The sequence below is a fragment of the Malaclemys terrapin genome, chromosome 10 (genome assembly GCF_027887155.1).
Source record: "Malaclemys terrapin pileata isolate rMalTer1 chromosome 10, rMalTer1.hap1, whole genome shotgun sequence".
Lineage (NCBI taxonomy): Eukaryota > Metazoa > Chordata > Testudines > Emydidae > Malaclemys > Malaclemys terrapin.
Window position 1 is genome coordinate 51963202 of NC_071514.1, and position 19039 is coordinate 51982240.

General features: G+C 39.6%; 1 protein-coding gene across 1 annotated transcript in view; it reads right to left on the reverse strand.

Moving 5' to 3' along the window:
* RAB11FIP3 (RAB11 family interacting protein 3) overlaps positions 1-19039 on the reverse strand; it is a 182777-nt gene that overhangs the window by 117422 nt on the left and 46316 nt on the right. The window contains exon 2 of the mRNA XM_054041483.1: positions 6175-6268. Coding sequence (XP_053897458.1) covers positions 6175-6268 — 94 coding nt within the window. The remainder of the gene's footprint in view (positions 1-6174; positions 6269-19039) is intronic.

Sequence of the window (19039 nt, forward strand, 5' to 3'; positions counted from 1 at the left end):
AACTAAAGCATATAGTTTCTAGTGACAGCAAATCCATTGCTTCCCTAGGTAGGCTGTTCCAATGGCTAGTTATTTCACTGTTAAAAATTTGCACATTATTTCTTGTCTGAATTTATCTAGCTTCAGACAGCTTGTGTTTATCCCAGGTTGTTTAGATCTTGTAAACATTGTCTCTTGTGATAGTTTTATCTCTCTACATAGCCACATTAGTTCCTGTTGCCACTTCATCTTTTTTCTCTGACTTTACTGGAATTATGTTCCAGTAGGTGCTTACTTGACTGTACCAGGAGTATTTTGCACTTTTCCCACTGTGGGTTTCCCAGGCCTTCCTGAGTTCGTACAATTTTCTTGACACTTTTACACTAACTCTGTTCTTCCAAAGGCCAATGTGTGTTATTTCTTTCATAACTTATCAACATTTCAAACTATACAATATAAGGAGTCTAGATTTTCTCCAACTCCAACCTTATTTAACCTACCTGACTCATTTCCAATTATCAGTTAAAAAAAAAAAAAAAAAAAAAAAAAAGCCTTACCTTATTCACTGTTTGCTTCCTTATGCAATGTCAATCTAGCAGCACCTCAAACTAAGTTGTATTTCAGTCTCTTAGTTTTACTGTTATAATTTTCCCAGCTAGTCACTAAAAGTCAACATGGCCATTTAATAAAAAAACCAAACCAAACAAAAAAAAAAACAACAATTATGTCTCCTTTCAATGTAATACTTTCAAGGACTTTTCCTTGTCCCAACAGACCATAGCAACACGTGAGACTATTATTGGAAAATCCAAGCTGAAGTATCTAGGCAATGCTCGTAGGTCTGTAAAAATCACCCTGCAAGAGTGGTCAACATAAAAGTACTCGGTGATTCTTAAAAGTGTACTGCTGTTAATGGAGAATTACCAATGCACATTTTTGGCCCATATGGTGAAATGAACATTTCAAAAGGTAGCAGAGTACATAACATTGCCAACTGCAGCAACACCTTCTATAGAGGACTCATAAACAGTAACGACTTCTAACTAATGCAGTCAACTTCACAGTGTTTCAAGAATGTCTTTGCTCTTTTGGATTTGTCTCATAAATTTAGACATTTTGGCTCCGTTCAGTATGAGGCATATCTTGTCAGGGAAAATATATCAGTTTTGGTCATAACCTTTATAAGTGTAGTCTATACCATTATCTAAATCATTGATGTTTGATAAAAGCAAATTGCTCCAATCAGTAATCAACCCTCTGAAGGACTTTAAGGCTTGAAACCATTGAAAAATAGATAATTGTTCAATCCTCAGACTCATTAAGAAACATCCCGTGCCTGCTTTGAGTCTCTTCTTATGCTTCTATGATTAATAAAAACTTAAGGGAATTTGTTGTGTATTTGCTATAGTAAATAAGCAAAACTCTGTAGTTGCAAAACCTCAATCCAAACCATATTTTAAATTGTTTAATGTTGTCACAGTAAGAAAGGTCTTAACGTCTTGGGGCCTGCTACTTCTATCCAATTAAAAAACACAACACTAGGGCACTGAATTATTGAAGAGAAACATTAGCCAGGGCTCAGTTAAATGCACACTCTTCTCAGATAGCAATTTCTCAGATTAATGGCTCTTTGCTTTCTTCGCTACCTCTTCAGAATTCAAGAGCAGTTCTTCTTACAGAGCTGCATCACACCAAGCCTTCAAGGTATATAATCTGCAGTGAACTGTAAATATTTAGATTCGAAACTCCCAAGGAAAAACCAATGATGTCACTCAGTGCTGAATGGTTATAAAGCCAACAAGCAATCTAAGCAGTGACCATAAGTCACTCCCACCTTCAAGGGTTATTCATGGAACCAGACTTTTCCTAAAGGAGTTTCAGTAAAAAAAACAGACTCCTTTCACACCTGTGGTTGTGTTGCTCTAAAACAGTGATACTCAGACTGAGGCTCTTTAAATGAGTCTCCTGCAGCTCTTTGCAGCACATGATACTAAAGCACGGTGTGATTTAATTAACCAATCTAAGTTATTAGCCAATCAGGATGCTTGTACTATGTTAAGTTAAGTTAATAGCTTAGTGCAAGTTATTTGCTGTAAGAACTGTATTGTATTTTAAACACACACAATTACTATAGTAAATGAAACAATGAATTCACACCACTTTGGCTCTAAAATATGCTTAGCCTTCCCTGCTGTCAGTGTAGCTCACTGACCACGCATGAAAGTAAGCAGCAGGTGAGCAGCAACAGAATTTACTCTCTACGCCAGAGTAAGTAATGATGTTGGAACAATTATGGAGGAAAATACATATACAAGATACTTTTACATAATTCATGCAGAATATATCAATACCCCTTCTCAACATTTTAAAGATTAAAAACAGAAAATGTACTCTAAAAGGGCTGAAAACAATCATTTCATGTTCTGTTCATAATATCCAGTTGCCCCAATGAGAACTGCTAAAATACTGTTTTCATACAGGTAACAGCTAAATAGCATTCCTTTATACATTCTTTTCTGAAGACATCCTCATGTCTGAAGGATCATTTTGTGGAAGATTCATTGAGATTATTTATATAGCACTATAGGCATGCATGGCATTTTACTGACAAACATGACATGATCTTGCCCTTAGGAGTTTACAATACAAGTTGGCTAGAATACTGAAAAAGATATTATATGACAAAGATTACAAACAGTAAAAGATCAGAAGAATCTTATTACATCTGCTTCTTGTTAGATGTTATTTACACATGCTATGTGCACTGGTGGTTAGAGTAAAAATTAGTGGATTTGCATTAGCAATTTAGAAGGTCCTACACCCTAATCCAGAATTAGCCATGCACTGCAAGCACTCCATTAAAATCACTTGACTATGTGCCTTTATTGACCAACCCCATGGGAAAATTGCAAGATTCAATATATACTACATCCAAAGTGAGTTTTCCTAACTAGACTTGCACTAATTTCAGCAAACATTTATGAAAACCCACTTCTGATCAGTAGGGCTGTCGATTAATCGCAGTTAACTCACGTGATTAACTCAAAAATATTAACCGTGATAAAAAAAATTAATCACGATTAATCGCAGTTTTAAAATCGCACTGTTAAACAATAGAATACTAGTTGAAATTTATTTTTGGATATTTTTTCTACATTTTCAAATATATTGATTTCTGTTACAACACAGAATACAAAGTGTATAGTACTCACTTTATATTATTTTTGATTAAATATTTTTTATACTGTAAAAATGATAAACAAAAGAAACAGTATTTTTCAATTGACCTCATACAAGTACTGTAGTGAGGTCTCTATCATGAAAGTACAACTTACAAATGTAGATTTTTTTGTTTCGTTACAAAACAAAACAATGCAAAACTTTAGAGCAGGCGTCTCAAACTCAATTTACAATGCATTCAGTAAGGGGCCCACACTTTCCTTGACTTTCTTCTTGTTGCTAACATACCTGAAGAAACCCTTCTTGTTATTCTTAACATCTCTTGCTAGCTGCAATCCAAGTGTTATTTGGCCTTCCTGATTTCACTCCTGCATGCCTGAGCAATATTTTTATACTCCTCCCTGGTCATTTGTCCAATCTTCCACTTCTCGAAAGCTTCTTTTTTGTGTTTAAGATCAGCAAGGATTTCACTGTTAAGCCAAGCTGGTCGCCTGCCATATTTACTGTTCTTTCTACACATCGGGATGGTTTATTCCTGCAACCTCAATAAGGATTCTTTAAAAATACAGCCAGCTCTCCTGGAGTCCTTTCCCCCTCATGTTATTCTCCCAGGGGATCCTGCCCATCAGTTCCCTGAGGGAGTCAAAGTCTGCTTTTCTGAAGTCTAGGGTCCGTATTCTGCTGCTCTCCTTTCTTCATGTCAGGATCCTGAACTCGACCATCTCATGGTCACTGCCTCCCAGGTTCCCATCCACTTTTGCTTCCCCTACTAATTCTTCCCTGTTTGTGAGCAGCAGGTCAAGAAGAGCTCTGCCCCTAGTTGGTTCCTCCAGCACTTGCACCAGGAAATTGTCCCCTACACTTTCCAAAAACTTCCTGGATTGTCTGTGCACCGCTGTATTGCTCTCCCAGCAGATATCAGGGTGATTGAAATCTCCCATGAGAACCAGGGCCTGTGATCTAGTAACTTCTGTTAGTTGCCGGAAGAAAGCCTCGTTCACCTCATCGCCCTGGTCTGGTAGTCTATAGCAGACTCCCACCATGACATCACCCTTGTTGCTCACACTTCTAAACTTAATCCAAAGACTCAGGTTTTTCCTGCAGTTTCATACTGGAGCTCTGAGCAGTCATACTGCTCTCTTACATACAATGCAACTCCCCCACCTTTTCTGCCCTGCCTGTTCTTCCTGAACAGTTTATATCCATCCATGACAGTACTCCAGTCATGTGAGTTATCCCATGAAGTCTCTGTTATTCCAAATCACATCATAGTTCCTCAGATAGTTGTGTTTGGCATTTTGACTTGTTTATATTCATTGTGGAAAAAAGTGACACTGCCTCCATGGCTGACTCTGCCCAGCAACTAGTTATGGTATCTCTGTCTCTCTCCCCCAGCCAATGGGAGCGGCAGGGGGTGGTGCATGTAGCAGATATTGCCGGCAGTGTGGCTGCATGCGTCTCTCCTCCACAGGTTGCAGTGGGGAGGTTCTTGGGCCACAGATGGCCCGCAGGTCGGGACATTGAGACCCCTGCTTTAGAGCCTACAAGTCCACTCAGTCCTACTGCTTGTTCAGCTAATCGCTAAGACAAACAAGTTTGTTTACATTTACGAGAGATAATGCTGCTCACTTCTTATTTACAATGTCACCAGAAAGTGAGAACAGGCATTTGCATGAGACTTTTGTAGCCAGTACTGCAAGGTATCTACGTGCGAGATACACTAAACATTCGTATGCCCTTCATGCTTCGGCCATCATTCCAGAGGACATGCTGATGACGCTCGTTAAAAAAATAATGCATTAATTAAATTTGTGACTGAACTCCTTGAGGGAGAATTGTATATCTCTGGCTCTATTTTACTCGCATTCTGCCATATATTTCATGTTACAGCAGTCTCGGATGAGGACTCAGCACATGTTCATTTTAAGAATACTTTCACTGCAGATGTGAGATTTCTCAAGATAGTTACAGCACTCGACCCAAGTGCCTTCCAAAATCTGAGAAGAAAGAGGTGTGGAGCATGCTTTCAGAAGTCATAAAAGAGCAACACTCTGATGCGGAAACTACAGAATCTGAACTACCTTCTGTTGGTGGAATTTGACTCAGATGATGAAAATGAACATGCGTCAGTCCACACTACTTTGGATTGTTATCAAGCAGAACCTGTCATCAGCATGGACGCATGTCCTCTAGAATGGTGGTTGAAGCATGAAGGGCATATGAATCTTTAGCACATCTGGCATGTAAATATCTTGCGACGGCAGCTACAACAGTGCCATGTGAATGCTTGTTCTCACTTTCAGGTGACATTGTAAACATGAAGCAGGCAGCATTATCTCCTGCAAATGTAAACAAACTTGTTTGTCTCAGCGATTGGCTGAACAAGAAAGAGGACTGAGTAGACTTGTAGGCTCTGAAGTTTTATATTGTTTTATTTTTGAATGCAGTTATTTTTGTACATAATTCTACATTTGTAAGTTCAACTTTCAAGATAAAAAGACTGCACTACACTACTTGCATTAAGTGAATTGAAAAATACTATTTCTTTGTTTTTTTACAGTGCAAATATTTATAATAAAAATAAATATAAAGTGGGCACTGTAAACTTTGTATTCTGTGTTGTAACTGAAATCAATATATTTGAAAAAGTGGAAAACATCCAAAAATATTTCAGTAAATGATATTCCATTTGCATTTAAACAGTGCGATTAATCGTGATTAATTTTTTTAAAATCACTTGACAGCCCTACTGATTAGTTGTGAAATGCAATGTAGTAGCACAGAGTTTTTTTTAAGTGCGTCTAAAACCAGTCTGCCTTGTTCTTCATACAATACAGAAAATAATGGACCTCGTGTCACAACATTAATACTTTAAATAAGGTTTATAAGCTTTCTAAAGGGATCAGGAAACCCAGGAACTGTTTTTACCAAGCAATTGGTCTAGAGGGTTAACTCCTTGAAGTTCTAAATTTCATCTCTTTCCTTTGTTCATATTGTAATAGCAAATAAACTAACCTCCATTTCTGATAGCACTGATTCCCCTATAGAAGTCTTCAAAGCTGATTACTCCAAGTCCACTGGGGTCTAGATATTTTGTTAGGTCCTTCACCTGGAATTACAAAACCAGCATTATAAATTTCATGGCAAAGCATTTCAAGCACAGTATACTTCACTTATTTGGGAAGACTGAGACAATCCATCAAAACACCATCTGATTACAAAGACAGCAGATTCAGCCTAATGATAGAAAATGGCAAGGAGTGCTCCTTAATTGAGACAGTATTAACAAAAAATCCATTTAATGGGGACGCAAGCAGACAATGCCAAGGGGTTAACTGGTATTTAATGAACCATTAAATGGGAGTGAAATTCTAAGTGCCAGTCTTAATACTGAAGCTGACTGACTAGGAGATACAAAGAGGAAATACAGTGAATATGAGTCAGTACAATATTTTTGTTTCAACTTAAATATTTTCAATCAGCACTTTAAAAAAAGAAAGCTTCTCTTAATTGGGACAGGTGCTTAATTCAGACAATGGGATGTCCACCAGGGGGTCCCAATTAAGAGGATTCAACAATAATGAACTAATCTGTGCTATGTATTTAGACATAATTGGAAAACCTTTCGTGATTAGGCAATGTTTAAAGGGGGCAGGGAGTAGAAAAAAAACGATCACATCAGCAGCTTGCAAGGATTAGGAGGCTACTAGTGAATAGGAGACAAGGAGTAATAAGACATTTCTGGCAAACTGGCAATGATTATTTTGGCATTTCAAATAGAATAGTTACAATTAGAGGGCAAAACTAAAGTCATTCCTCAGCAGTCCAAACAAAGACTTCAAAAAAACAGGTGCATCTAATTCCCTCAATGGCTGCTACTGAGCCTTTGTTTCAGACAAACAATTACAGAATAGTTCATTCTTAGGATGTGGAAACAATTAACCACTTTTTCCTAGGCTGCTATTTTAGAAAGTTACCCTTTCAAGTGACATTGAGGCATCTTTATCTATCTTAAAGCCATATACTCTAGTTCTAAAACAAAAACCAAAGCCCAGACACTGAATAAAGGCACAAATGGAATTATAGAATTTGTTTCATACTGCTGTACTAAAAAGACTGTCACAGAACTTTCCCAATTCACATTCTCCTTTCCCTCTCCAACTTTACCATTTATAGGTAAAGCTCGGAGGTAGTTTCCTTATTGACTCTTCCCCCCGGCCAAATCCGTTATGAACACAAACTAATTTCTGATTCAAGTTGCTCGGAGTTGCATGTTGCTGGAGCTTGGATTATTTCTCTATTTTTGCTTGTACTTGGCAAAAAAGGTGATGAGACACAGCATTTATTTTGAGAAAAACCTTGCACCTAAAAAGAATCTGAGAACAAGCAAGAACAGGAAAAGCAGGAGTTTGGTGTTTACCAAGCTTAGCAGTGTCCCTTTGAGTTGTCAATGTGTCATGAATGTCTCATCATTGTACACCGGTCTGTAGTTATATATCAAAAAGCCACCCACACATGCACTTTAGTGACATGTAATCAAACTTTCCATGGTTCCCTGACATTCTCATGCATGATTTCTAACATTTCCAAGAGGGAAAAAATACATCATTGCTTCAGAAAGACTCCACCTACCAAAAACAATTGCTAACATACTATGAATGCACAGGAAGTGACAAGCAATAAACCACAAACATTTTAAGGTGTAGGTCTCCTCCGAGTAATAACTTGTGAAACTAAAAACAGTGTGATGTATAGGTTTGGTTACTCTTATGAATTTTCTGTGTTGGAACACTTTTGCTTTTAAAAGAACTAAGAGCATGCTAGCCAGCAAATTGCTCAGAGAACATAATTACAGGAAGATTTACCTTACCCAAGAAAGAAAGAAAAAGATGTACAATATTGAAAGAAACAAAAAGTTAAGATATTGCATTTTGACACAACTTGTGCAGATTTAAGGATCAAATCCCCATATGCGAGACTGAAAAATGTACACTAATTTAAGAATAAATTAATGCCCATTTTCTTCATTTCAAGCTTATCTTGTTTAGAGAAAACGAAACAAACTGGCAAATGGAGTTTTCATCGCAGCAACTCACTTTACAGTCTAAAATCCTGTTTCCAACATAACTCCGGACAGTTCTTTAGGGCTGAAGCATCCCTCTCCAAAAATTCATCTTGGGTTTAAGACAACCCAGGGCCAGATCCTCAGCTAGTGTATATTGGCAGAGATCCACTGAAATCAATGGAACGAATGCTGATTTACATCAACTGAAGCGTTTCACCAAGCATGGAAATGAAGTAAAAACCAGTTCTGTCATCTTGCGGGCTTGGGGAATTGTTTGGTTTTGTTTTAAGTAAGTGGAGGTGGAAAGTTAAAACCACACCACACCACTTTTCCTGTTTTTCAAAAAAAAGTATTTGTTATTTGTTGGTACACAGGTAAACTGCTGAACTCACATTTCAGACTTCGATTTTAATCAGAGTCAAATTTCCTGTCAGACTGAAAAAGGTATTTTAAAATAAAATATACATATGAGAATGTATATCGGTGCACATAATCTCAAGTAAGTAACTGTTCCACCGTGAGCTATAAGGAACTGCAACTATGGCTGGCTTGGCATAGCACAACAGGGCTGCCATCTAGATTGAGGCCTGTGGGCACTATGCAATATAAAATTATAATTAACATTCAACACAAAGTCTTCACAAGGGTTTAACTGCATGGTTACTGGCAACACTATCAAGTTGATTAACCCACCAGTGCCCAACCCCATAGTGGCACACTCAGCAGATAATCTCCCTCTGCACACAGGCACAGATAGACCTGCTCCTTGGAAATGCACACCACCAATCCACTGCCATATCACACCAATACTCACACGGTTCACCTTGTGCTGCTCATGCTGCACAAAGTGAACCTAAGACAGCCAGAATGGCAGCTACAGAATTCCCTTTGTTTTAGGGGAATCTCCACAGGCATGAAGTCGGTAGAGGCAGTTCCATCATCTCGTAGGTGTGAAAAATAAGCCTCCCACAACACCCAGTTTTCCACTGACATCAGATTGCTGAGGATCCTTCCATGTTAAGTTAATACTGCGGGGGGAGGAGGGGAGGGAGGGAAAGAGAGAAGGCACAAGATGACTTTAAATTGAGCTAGAGCCAGGTAACTGAAAATCAGGGAGCTGGAGCTGGCTCCCTGATGCCACTCACACTCTCAGTCAAGACTCAAACATTAGAACAGGGGCATCCCTACAGCTTAGAGAACAGAAGCCAAAGTTTATGTACACATACTCCGCGTCAGCAATGAAGGATTGCAGACACACCATTCAGCCTTGTGGAAACAGACCGTCATCATGGCATATTTTATTACTGTCAAGAGACCCCAAATCCTACACATCCACACACAAGCTACATTTAGATCCTAAACAGACAGATTCTCTGCATGCCCTTGCTGAATCTCTACTATGCACACATTCAGATCTCCTCAGGCACCTAATGAGAGAGAGACACAGACAGACACCATGCACAAATGTATACTTGCACAGGCCATTGGTTTCCTCTCTCTTGTTCTAAGTTAGTACACATTACTACTACATGTTACACACATATTTAAGAAGTTGCACGAAAGAAATACTATGCAATATATTGCTATTTCTATTTCTCAAAAAGGCAGATTTATGGTGAGAACCTGTAGAACTCCTTGCCAGAGGATGTTGTGAAGGCCAAGACTAACAGAGTTCAAAAAAGAACTAGATAAGTTCATGGAGGATAGGTACATCAATAGTTATTAGCAAGGATGGGCAAGGATGGTGTCCCTAGCCTTTGTTTGCCAGAAGCTGGGAATGGGCAACAGGGGATGGATCACTTGATGATTATCTGTTCTATTCACAAAGAGAACAGGAATACTTGTGGCACCTTAGAGACTAACAAATTTATTAGAGCATAAGCTTTCGTGGGCTACATCCCACTTCTTCGGATGCATAAGCTGCTCTAATAAATTTATTAGTCTCTAAGGTGCCACAAGTACTCCTGTTCTCTTTGTGGATACAGATTAACACGGCTGCTACCCTGAAACCTGTTCTAGTCATTCCCTCTGGGGCACCTGGCATTGGCCACTGTCGAAAGACAGGATACTGGGTTAGATGGACCTTTGGTCTGACCCAGTATGGCCATTCTTATGTGAGCAGTCAATCTTAACTGCATTTCCTGATGTGTGTGAGCTTAACTATGAATCCATAGCATTGCAGTAGTGTGTATTTTTGCATCAAATAGAGAAATAATAAGCGAGAGCTACAGTTTATAAGTAGACATGGGGGTGGGGAAGGGGAGGAAATCACATCTTGGACATAAAAATCTAAACAAGATCTTATAAAGCTACTTATGTAGGTATCAGCCATCCATATTAACACCAACAGAAAGAAAAAAAAGCTTCTCATACTGAATTGATGTTTTGTTTGCTGAAAAGATCAGGATTTATTTTAAAAAAAATCAATCTTCGACTTCAGCAAGGCCTTTTGACCATCTTTAACTACGTATAAGCATTATGAATCATCACACAGAATCATAGGACTGCAAGGGATCTCGAGAGGTCTTCTAGTGAATGTCTGTTAAAAGCATCCTCCTTTTAAAATGCACAATGCTTGAGGTTTAATTACTTGTCAACCAATAACCTGCTTCAGTAATGATTTCTGGAACTACATTACCTTCACCCAAGTCCCAAATTTCAACAGACAACAGGAGGTATGGTACACGAAGTTCAGAGTTCGGTGTGATTTCAGAATGGCCTGCTATCATTGCTGTTAAACAGCGTTTTGGGGGGGGGAGGGGGGGGGAGAAGGAGAGAGAAAGACTTTCTTCTTTTTTTTTTTTTTTTTAAAAAAAACTCTTCAAAGCTATTCTTTTCTCTTACTCTAACAGCTGGTCACATCTGAAGTGTTTTGGATGACATATTAAAGAGTATATTTTTTCCTTGTCATTAATGCAAAATTGCTACTTGATTATGCCCCAAACTTGTAAAGAAATTAGGACAAGGAAAATATATCCTTATTTTACTCTTTACACATACAAACTGAATTATTGAGAAACCCTGTCTTGGGGGCGGGGGAAATCGATGCTGAGATTTGAATAATACACTTGAACATTCAAAGCAGGCCAACTAACAAGCTTAAACTTCCAGGTACACAAATTGCATCCATGCTGCAGTACACAAATACTATCTTGGATCAGTGAAAAGGGTTTAGTATTGGAATTATTCCTCCCTCATGTGGAAAAATTCATTCTCTGGTCTCTTCAGTTATCCAAAAGATATACAAGTACCAAGGTACTACAGGGAGGTATCGGAGATAAAGTTAGGAGGGGGAAATTTTGGTGCTCCTACCAGTAATCTCAGGAAAAAATATTTATATCTATTATTTATTTAGGGCAGGGGAGGAAATCAAGAAAGAAAAGGGGATGCATTTTGGTGGGATGTTTTAGACACCTACACAGACAACTTGTTAAGTTTTATGCTATTCTGAATGCAAAATATATGCAGTGGAGGCAGGCCAATCACATGTCTTAGGCTCAAACAGAACACTGAGCCTACAGGAAGCAGGCAGATGCAAGGGAAGAACCAACAAAACAAACAGCTATCAAGCTATCAACCCATGTAGTCCTTTATCAGTAGGGAGAACAGTTTGAGTTAGAGAAAATTCTATACTTGTTTTCACACGGAGAAAGATACGCCTAGACTGAATCCAGCAGGTGATGGGAACCAACCCACAAAACCACAGCATATAGCTGGACACACAATAAAGAGGGAAAGACAGTGTTGGCTGGAGACATGGACTGGATACTCCTGGAATGGACCACAAAGTGGCGGGGGGTAGGGGGGAGGGAGATAAATGTGTCCAAAACTGACAATGACAATTCAATTGTGTGTGTCAACTTTCGAGGTTTTGAGATAAGATTCAGCAGACCAAGGAAACAGACATGTACAGAAAACACATGTGGATGGCAACTCAGCCCAACCAGTGAGGGGGGGGGGGGAGGAGGAGGGAGAAATCAAGCTTACCCACAAATTCTCCTCCAACTGTCCAAAAACGACAGATGATCCTTGCTGGATATTCAATACTAGAAAAATCTAAAGAACATTCTGCAAGGTAGAGGCAGACAACAGGACTGTGTGCTGCCTTCCCAGAGCCAAGACACGAGAGGTCACTCTAAAACTGGATAGGCTTCTGAAGTCAAGGGCAAGGATCGATTGGTGATGGTTTATATCGCACTAATGACACGGCGTAGCACGATAGCTCCCAAATAACAGATGATTCTGAGAACTTAGAAGCGTGCTGAAGAAGAATGTCCAAGCAATCTTCTCCAAGATCCTTCCTGTCCCATGAGCAAAAGAGGACAAAGCAGAAGATTCTAGAAGTGAACTGCTGGGTGGAGAGGTTTGGTTTTGTGGAATATTGATCCACCTTTTATGGGGAGAAGGGACTGTATGGTTTAGATGTCCTCCACCTCACTAGAAGAGGGACCAATCTCCGGGACAGGCTAGCTAGAGTAGTCAGGAGGGGATTAAACTAACAGCAAAAGGGGAGGGTAAAAAGAAGGAAGATATGAGCACTCAGCACAAAATTAAAATGTTGAGAAGAAAAATCAAAGAACCAAAAAGACCTGGAGAAGGAATTCTTTAATTACCTATACACGACTGCTATGAGCCTGGGTGACAAACTGGAATTTCTCATTTGTGAGCTAGTTGGTATTACTGAAACCTGGCAGGATGATTCGTATGACTGGAATGTTAAAACCAATTATTAGAACCTACTTAGAAAGGATCAAGTGGGCAAAAGGGAAGAGGGGATGGCACTATGTCTAAAAACAGAACTACCTATTTCCCAGTCATTGATTACTCAGAAGAAAGTGATCATGAATGCTTACGGATCAACAGAGAAAGCTCACGATGGGGTACTAGTTGGTATTTACTACACCACCAAATCACAGTAGGGAACAGGATCACTGCTTTCTTACACACTGATTTACAACATGTTAGGGGAAAAAGCTGTGTGATCTCGGGGGACTTCAATTTTAGTGACATATGCTGGAGGTCTCATGCTGCCAGTACTAATACATCATTTCTAAACACGATAAATGACCATTTTTTAACAGGGGAATTCTATATTAGACCGTGTCCTAAGAGATCAAGAGGAACTGATCACAGAACTAAGAATTAATGGTAGCCTTGGTACAAGTGATCTTGACTGGATCACATTTATAATGTGCAAACAAAATGAAATCCAGACCAGTAATATATATACTTGGTGCTTTAATAGAGCCAATTCTTCAAAGCTCAAAACAATTATGAGCCAAATCAGCTGGGAGGAAGAATTTAATCAGAAAAGTGAGAGTGATAATTTGGAATCATTTAAGAATACCTTAGTAGATGCCACAAAAGCCACAATCCCACTAATGAGGAAAAGGGCCTGTGACAAAGTTAGGCTGGACAGCTGTAAGACGGTGGGGGAAGGCAGGTATATTAGCCTTAGAATGATAAAGGCCCTTTTCCCTATAAGCTGAAAAGGGGTTACACCTTAAATCAACTATGGACACCCAAGTCCAATTAGGGGCTGCCTGAGACCTTTAAAAACCTCTCCTCTGGTGAGAGAGGAGGGAGAGAGACAAGCTGCTGCAGGGCTAGTGGCATCAGGGAGAAAGGTCCTCCAGCATGGGAGGCTGCTCTCCTCCCTACAGGGGAAGCTACCTAACTGATTGCCTGTTTAGGGGAAGGACTGGCACACGCTGGGGCCAATAACAAGGCCACACACACCCCAGAGAGTGGATAGGAAAAGGTATTCCCCTTGTTTTGTGTCGCAAATTTGTTTCTTTTGTTTGGCAGAGGAGCACCCCTTGGGCCTGCTCCGAGGCCTTCCTGTAAAATATTGAGAAATAAACCCCAAGTGAGAAAACAAACACCGTCCGGAATGGGGCTGATTTACTCCAGGCCCCGCCACCACCAAAGGGAGAAGCACTGAGTCTGGCAAAGTGAAGGAGGTACCTTGCTACAGGCATATTAGTTAGAAAGCTAACTTGGTTTAGAGGGAAAGCAAAGGCAGCTATAAAAATACAAATTTATTTAAAATAATAAAAAAAATAAAAAAAGGGGGAAGTTGATCATAATGAATACAAATCTGAAGAAAGGAACGGTAGTAAATTGATAAGGGAAGCAAAGGGACAAGGCAAAAAAAATCTATGGTCAGTGGAGTTAAGGACAATAAGAAGAGGTGGGTATTTTTTGTTTTGTTTTTTTGTTTCTAATATATTTAAAAAATAAGAGAATCCTGACAATGATATTGGTCCACTACTAGATGAAGTCATAGAATTATCAAAAATAATGCATAAAAGGCAAAAGTGCTCATTATTTATGTTCTGTATTTGCAGAAAAATCAGATGAAGTCACCTCATTGTTTTGCAGACAACTTGCATCCATAAGTTTTAAAAGAGCTGGCTGAGGAGCTCACTGGACCATTAATGCTAATAAGTCTTAGAGCACTGGGAAAGTTCCTGAAGACTGGAAGAAAGCTTATGTTACACCAATTTTTAAAGAGGGTAAACTGGATGACCCGGGTAATTATAGGCCTTTCAGCCGGACATCGAACCTGAGCAAGATAATGGAGCAGCTGAAGAATTAAAGGCGGGTAATGTAATTAATGCATATCAACATGGGCTTATGAAAAACCATTCCTGTAAAACTATTTTTTTCTGAGATTATGAGTTTGTTTGATAAAGGTAATGTTGCTGATGTAATATTTGACTTGGTGCTGCAAAACATTTTGTTTAGAAAATTAGAATGATATAAAATTAATATGTCACACATTACATGGATTAAAATATGGCTAACTGATGGCGAATCATCATAGAATAGGTGCGTTTCCAGTGAGGTCCTGCAGGGATCAGTTATTGGCCCTATGCTATTTAACATTTTTATCAACGACCTGGAAGAAAACATAAAATCATCATTGATATAATTTGCAGATGACACAAAAATTGGGGGAAATAAAAAATGAAAACACAGGTCACTGACTTAGAGTTATCTGGATTGCTTAGTAAACTGGGCAGAAGCAAATTGTGTGTTTTAATATGACTAAATGTAAATGTATAAGTCTAGGACAAAGAATGTAGGCCATACTACAGGATGGGGGACTCTATCCTCGGAAACGGTGACTCTGAAATAAGTTGGGGATCATGGTGGATTATTAGCTGAACATGAACTCTGAGTGAGACACTGTGGCCAAAAAAGCTAATACAACCTTTGGATGCATAAACAGGAGGAATGTTGGGTAGCAGTAGAGAGGTTATTTTACCCCTATATCTGGCACTGGTATGACCACTGCTAGAATCCGGTGTCCAGTTCTGGTGCCCACAATTCAAGAAAGAGGTTGATAAATTGGAGAAGGTTCAGAGAGGAGCCATGAGAACGATTAAACAATTAGAAAATATGCCTCAATCTATTTATCTTAACAAAGAGAAGGTTAAGAGATGACTTGATTACAGTCTACAAGTACCTATATGGGGAACAAATATTTAATAATGAGATCTCCAAGCTTGCACAGAAAGGTATTGTGACGGTACCTCCCATAGGCTTTATAGGAATATGACATAACCGGAATATGTTTTGTGCTGCCTGTGCCATGTAACATATCTCCGTAAAGGTTATGGTCTACTAGATCTGTTCATCCTATTTGCACACATATATCATTTTGTACTTGAGGTTAAGAATATTGGCTGTATACTTGATTTCTAAGTAAGCTTTGTGAGGCATTTGGTCAGCTTCTTTAGGAAGGAATTCGCAAGGTTAAGTACCCGATCAGGAAGCACTTGGGGAACAACTGCATCTTGGAATGCTCCAATCCACATAAGAAGTCTTCCTGGAGACATACAAGATACCATGTGAACAATGGCTTCTGCCTGTAAAGACTGAGTCATGCATGGACATGTGACTTGCCCAGGTGACTCCAGAAATCCATCTTGGAGCTGGACTTTGCATAGGAGTGAGGAAGGGGGTCTCCACCCACAAAAGAAAGTCTATTTAAACCCGTGGTAGACCCCTCCATTTTGTCTTCAGATGGCTAAAGAGGGAGCCTCTTCACCCCCCAGGATACTTGGAAGAAACTGGAACAAAGGGATGTGAGTGATTGCTGGACCCAGGCTAAAAGGAGATTAGTCTGTAAAAGGGAGCATTCTGGAACTGGTGAGGATCTTATCTGTATTCAGTTTGATTAGACATAGATTCACGCATTTTATTTTGCTTGGTGACTTACTTTGTTCTGACTGTTACTACTTGGAACCATTTAAATCCTACTTTCTGTATTTAATAAAATCATTTTTTACTTATTAATTAACTCAGAGTATGTATTAATACCTGGGGGAGCAAACAACTGTGCATCTCTCTCTATCAGTGTTATAGAGGGCGAACAATTTATGAGTTTACCCTGCATAAGCTTTATGCAGGGTAAAACAGATTTATTTCGGTTTAGACCCCATTGGGAGTTGGGCATCTGAGTGTTAAAGGCAAGCACACTTCTGTGAGCGGTTTTCAGGTAAACCTGCAGCTTTGGGGCAAGTAATTCAGACCCTGGGTCTTCGTTGGAGCAGACGGGAGTGTCTGGCTCAGCAAGCCAGGGTGCTGAAGTCCTGAGCTGGCAGGGAAAGTAGGGGTAGAAGTAGTCTTGGCACATCAGGTGGCAGCTCCCAGGGGGTTTCTGTGACCCAACCCGTAACAGGTATAACACAATCCAATGTCTGGAAGTTGGTGCTAGACAAATTCAGATTGGAAATAAGGCATAAATTTTTAACAATAAGGGTAATTAACCCTTGGAACAATTTACCAAGGGTCATGGTAGATTCTCCATCATTGACAATTTTTAAATCAAGACTAGGTTTTCGTAAAAATATATGCCCTAGGAATTATTTTGGGGGAGTACTGTGGCCTGTGTTATACAGGAGGTCAGATAATGATCTGAATGGTCCCTTCTGGCCTAAGAATTTCTAGAACGTGTTTCCATTCGGTTTTGAAACAATAACAAAACTTTAATATTTTCACAAAAAACAAACAGAGTTTATCAAAATGTCCACAAGTGGACAAATCCTGAGCTTTGAGGTCATTCTGGATCAGCCAGAGCACGGATTTGAAGTTAGATCTCCCATGTCCCAGGAGAGTGCACTCATCACTAAGCTAGAGAGAGTCAGTCACATGTATACACTAGTTAGAGAATTTCATTTGGACAAAAATGATACAGTGAGCTCTATTTGCAGCTCGTCTTCTGAAACTGCCAGGGAGTAGCACAAATAAAACCTGCTCACAACCACTTTGAGGCCAACCTTCTGTATCCCATTCTCCATCTCTCTTTCTCCAGAAAAGGCTTCCAATAACTCAAAAAAAGGTTAACTAGAGAAGAAAAGCATCTGCACTGTCAAATCCACCAGTCTAAAATGATAGGACCAAGCTATCAATTTCGTATTACAAAAAAGTAGGAAGAGTTAAACTACTGGTTAGAGCACCTTTGCTTTTGTAGATGCAACCCTGAGTTACAGCACTTTAACCTATCAAGCCTGGTTAACTTGGTACTTAACCAATCTGCCCATTATAAATTCCTCTTTTTGAAACCTTCTCCACACTTTCTGCTCAAGCCACCACAACCCAAGTACAGTGATCCAATCCCTGAAGAATATTAAGAACCTCCCAAATACCTAGACATTCTTGATCCACTGGACTGTAAAATTCTCTCAGGTATAATTTAAGTCATCTTGCTACCAACACAATTCCAGAGATGCTCTTTCATTATTAGGTAGCTTAGCACGCAAGTAGGGGCCAGGACTTCCTGGTTCAAGTCTAAAGTGTCGGAGGAAAGGTAAATGTGTGCAGTAACACACTAACGAAAAGAAACAGAAGTCTTAAGACAAGACTGCCAGATTCCTGACCCTTTAGGTTAACAATACTCATGTGGCATACCACCTTTCAGGTGACAAACTTTAAAGAAACAAATGATAGGTTCAGAGCTGCCTTCAGGACCGGGTTCAGATTCCAAAGAGGGGAAAAGGAAAAAAAAAAAAAAAAAAAGAAAGAGACATGACTAATGGTAGATGAACTAAAAAGGCTGCTCAAAATGAAAATGGCCACCAAGCTAATTTTTCCCCAGGACATTAAGTGCCAATGTCTATACTTACAGAACAGCGGCAATAAGTTGACCTTTAACTTTTCCATAGGACATCTGGATACAAAAGTTACATATGCCACCACAACAGAAGATGGAATCTCAGGGCCTGTACAATGATCTGGAGCAAATCCATAGTCTAGGGCAGTCTATCTGATCCCAAGAGTATAGAACTGTCTTTGAGAAATATACCTCAACCTGAGCAACTCAGCTCCATCCACAAAAAAGTTGGGCTAATCGTCTCATTCTAGTAGAAAGAGCTGTCAATCGTGACCTGAGCCATAGCTACAAATCACCCATCCCTCTGGCTGGTATTCAATGAGCATCTTTTGTGCAGCACCCCAGATGCATTTTGATACCATGTTAGCCTGCCCGTTGCCTCAAGAACCCTTCTCTGAGCAAGAAGGGGTGAAGTGGACAGAGCAATGTTAGCTCTTCTCTCTCCAGCAATTAGTGGAACTCTCTCAAGCACAGCTTTGGGAAGGAGTATTGAGACGCTGGATCATTGGAGTGTTTGCCTTCTATGCTAAGCCATATGATTGAATGAGGTTGGTTAGCCCTTGCTTCTTGATCTAATAAGGAAACTTTTCTTGCAGCCTGCCCAAGCCCCGAGGAGATACTGGCTGTGCTCTAAAAATACCTTGGAAATTAAAGTTGGAAACGCCAGACAAATGAGGGATTAAGTCAGTTTC